Below are 4,149 nucleotides of genomic sequence, written 5' to 3'. Positions count from 1 at the left end.
TCAATAATGAAAATATGCATTTTCCGTAAGACTGGTAAGTAAGTCCGTATTATATTTCGCTAACGTCAAGGTTATCTTATGAGTGTACTGCGGAGGGATACATTTATGATGTAAGTCATGTGTGATATTGGGTAAACTATATCTGACTGTACTTTGCTTAATAATAGGCATTTCTATTATGTTGGTCTTTAATTATTAAGTCGATTTTTGAAAACCTCGTATATTTATGTACTAAATAACCTATCCGGCAAATAATCCTGGCAAAAATGTTCTCCTATCTCGACATTTTCCCTATAAATATGCAAATCAAAGACTATATGCCTTTTTTTTATTCCAGCATATGGAAAGAATGTAAGTAAATCTCCATGTTTTGGTATGAAAAATGTCTTCAAGTCTTCAAATCCTGAAAGTTAAATTGAGAAATGTTTCGTATTACTCAAATAGAGAATTTCTAATTTGTATTTAATAAATGAGTATCTTGAGAACTACATATTGAAACTTTTGACCTGGATAAAATGTTCTGCTCGCTAACGTTTGACCACAATAATATGTAAATTATAAACAAATAGTAAAATTAGACAGTCCATATCAGCGACCGAATTTTAACAACGTTTTTTTTCAATGAATTTGACACAGCAGTATAATTACGAAATTATTGGAACATAGTGATTGGCGATGTTTATAATAGTGTTAACGCAAAATTCGACTTGTTGTCAATATAGTAAATTCATGAGGACAGCGTACGGAAATACGAAAGTGGATGATAATAAAAATGATAACAATCCTTTGCATACTTTTTAATCTGTTTCGGAGTGTGTCTATAAAGGTTCTACTTGGTTAGAATCAAATCGGCAACTGTTAACACCGCAAATGATGGAAGTTAGCTATATTAGCGAGTTAATAACGAATGTCCTTCCCTCTTCCTCCATAATCACACACAGAAACTATATATAATGGTTAATACAAGGTTGAAGACTAAGAAGGCGCAAACTGCCATGTCACGACGTGCGTGCGTAGTCACATGACTGCCTGTGTCTGATTAAACAGTAGACTTCTTGCTATGCACGGTGAAATGTCAGACGGTCACGAACACAAAATTATATAGCGAGCACACTTTTTATGATAATATAATCGTGAAATTAACACTCTCGAAATGTCACAAACGTTATGTTTTAGAGAGTGCGACTTTGTATTGTTCGCTAGATCGTAGATCATTTGTCAAGTCTCGAAGCCATGGAATTGTGTCTGACACCAATCATGACGTCATTGCATTCACCATTCCCCTACAAATGCAAGGATAATTGTAAATAATATTACGCCTTGAGTAAAATAAAAAACGATATTCGATACGTGGTTATATCTAAATATAGCGTGGGGTGGTAATTATGAATATGACTGATGAAACTAAATCGATTGATAATATCCCATTTGCGTAATTATTTAAATATCAATTGTCCAATGAACGTTGCCGGATGAACAGCTTAAATCCGTGCCGTCTAATGATACGATTCAGGCAGGGATGAGTATTAGCATTTGTGCTTGCCGCGTGGTCATTGGAACACAGGATTTCAATACTTGCAGTGTAAGTGGTCGCGATCAGACGAAGAACGGCCGTCGCTGGTAGTGAGGAGTTTGTTTGTCGACTGCGTTACTTAGAACCACCCTAACTGTTGAAGTTGCAGGCGCTTCTGATAATTGTTTTCTTCTCATCACCGTTCATCGGGTCAGTCTGCACTCGCCGCCGAATTGGAGTAATCACCGCACACAACATGCCGCTGGTATATGACGAATTGTACTACAATAATTGCACGTCGAACGCTCTTCTCTACAACGAGTCTCGAGATAAGTGTGAATTGTCCATTACAATTTGCGGAATCGGCAACACTACAATGCTCATCTTAGTTATCACTTTCGGCTCCATTGGTTTCCTAGGAAACGCTGCTTTCATTTTCGTTGTCGGCAGAGTTGAATCAATGCGAACCTTGCCAAACTATTATATAATCAATTTGGCGGTTGCTGATGTGCTATGTTTGATTAGCTTTTTGCTACAACCTCTGGTGTACCCGTTTTCATTCGCCGACACAGACACCTTCGTGTTCCTGAGGTCGTTCATGATGGACACTGGTACTTTCACTTCTATTTTAACAGTGGCCATGATTAGTGTTGATCGCTATAACGCACTGTGTAGACCAATGCAGCCCAGTGGAGATCATTACAAAGTGCGCGTGCTGGCAATGATCACCATCACTTGGATCGTCGGGCTACTATTGGGGCTCTGCGAGTACCTAGTTGTCACTGTGTTATACGGTCGCATCGCTGCAACAGTAATCATTTCGATATTTGCCTGTGTGACTGTATTTTTCCTGCTTTTTGTGATACTCCTCTATAGTTTGATTGCAAAGGAATTTGCCGTGAAATGTCTGCAAAGAGCATCGGAGGGCGTGGCCCATGCACCGGCGCGACTGAGAGAAGAGCGACAAGTCCTGGGTATTTGTTTAATTATCGTCGTGGTGTTCTTTGTATGCATTGCTCCAAGTGTATACATTCTCTTAATATCAACGATCACATTTTTCTACCCTGATGTAGCTTTCAATAGCGAGTTTGATTACTGCATGATCACTCTTTCCCCAGTCATGATGATTATTAACTTTGCCCTTAACCCGTTTGTGTACAACCTTCCAAGTGGTAATCATCGTATCGCTTTCAGACTGGCATTCTCTCGTCGACTGGCTCAGCAGTACGCGCAGTGCCAATACGCAGCACATCGCTCACGGTCATCCACGAAAAATGTAGAGATTAGTGGCGGAAGTATTGTTCACGTAGATCCTCAACTCGGAATTCAGATGAATATTTTAACATCTCTCTGAACAGTAGGAGTAAAATTGTAGAATGGGATGCCGCTGTTACTTATGCGTACCATTGTATGAAGCAACACAGCTTGCACTCTGATATTATGGGTCTGTTATCATGAGAAGCGTTCGATTGTTTGCAAATTGAAAGAAATACGTAGTAAACGTTGAATTATGCACTTGACTGTTTATTCGACATTAATTGGACTACGCTTTTCTGTTCCGACGCGCGTGCATTCGCCCAGAATCGGCACTGTTCGGGATTATACGAAACAATCGCGAATCCGCAAAAACATGTCGCGAAATTTTCATTTTCATACAATCAAATATTTCTCAGCTTTATTCTTAATTGTAATTATCAAATTTTTGCAACTCTTGTATTTTTTGTAGTCGCCTAAATGTTAATACCGTGTCGTGTGAATGTAATGTATACTATTGTAGTCAGTTGTACTCGGTAAGGTATCATATGAGTTTACGTGAAGAATGAACAGACAGAATAACGTTGTTTAAAACATAGCGTCGTTACAAATGTTGTTTTTTTTAATTCTTTCATACTCGTTTCTTAATTGCGTGCGTTTCAATCAATGTCCGAAGCACAACATATTTAATATATAACACGTTGAAGGCTAGAAATGCTGAGATTTGAATTAGTTTCAACTCTTCGTGAAGATTATTTCCGTGGGGGCAACGTACGTGGGTAAGAATGAGGTCAGTGGCTGATGTGTTTTTTTCACATTTTCATACATATCACTTTCAATGCACTGTAAGATGATGGAGATTTATCTTGTTCTTAGAATTAATTATTGAATAAGTAGTCGTACATTTCAAACAGATTTCAATGTGTTTATATTTGCACTTGCTATGCTATAATTACTCACAAATATTAACGTTTGATTTAATATAGGTCTTTTTTCCATTTTAGTAAAGATCTAGACAATTTGTGTATGTTTTTTTCATGTTTTGGCAATCTTTGGAACGCAACATGAATATTGCGATAATAATAATTAAAGTGGCCTTCGTGTGTTCGTGTGTGTATTTTAGCAATGTTGGTTACTACCCTTCATTGATTTGTTTTTTATTGATGTTTCTTGTTTGTTATAACTAAAAACTTTGACTCAGCGAAAATACGCTATAGTAATTCGATTTACGTGAGAACGAATGATATGCATGTACTGAAAACCAATAAATCGAAAGTATAGATCCACCCACATGTAACGTCGAGCGATCTGTATTAACAAAGTTACGCATATTGCCCCTGGAGAATAACATCCCGTATTTATGTAAAGGTTTCTTGGCGCCG

At 37.7% G+C, this 4,149-nt stretch overlaps 1 protein-coding gene across 1 annotated transcript; it reads left to right on the top strand.

Moving 5' to 3' along the window:
- The first annotated feature begins 1,769 nt into the window (after nucleotides 1–1,769).
- LOC102802295 (bombesin receptor subtype-3-like) lies at nucleotides 1,770–2,867 on the top strand. Its single transcript, XM_006825573.1, has one exon. The coding sequence runs from the start codon at nucleotides 1,770–1,772 to the stop codon at nucleotides 2,865–2,867; it is 1,098 nt and encodes a 365-aa protein (XP_006825636.1).
- The last annotated feature ends 1,282 nt before the right edge of the window (nucleotides 2,868–4,149 follow it).

Source organism: Saccoglossus kowalevskii, chromosome 16 (assembly GCF_978046115.1).
Source record: "Saccoglossus kowalevskii chromosome 16, keSacKowa6.1, whole genome shotgun sequence".
Taxonomy (NCBI): domain Eukaryota; kingdom Metazoa; phylum Hemichordata; class Enteropneusta; family Harrimaniidae; genus Saccoglossus; species Saccoglossus kowalevskii.
Note: the sequence above shows the minus strand (reverse complement) of the source record. Positions and strands in the feature narration are given on the sequence as shown.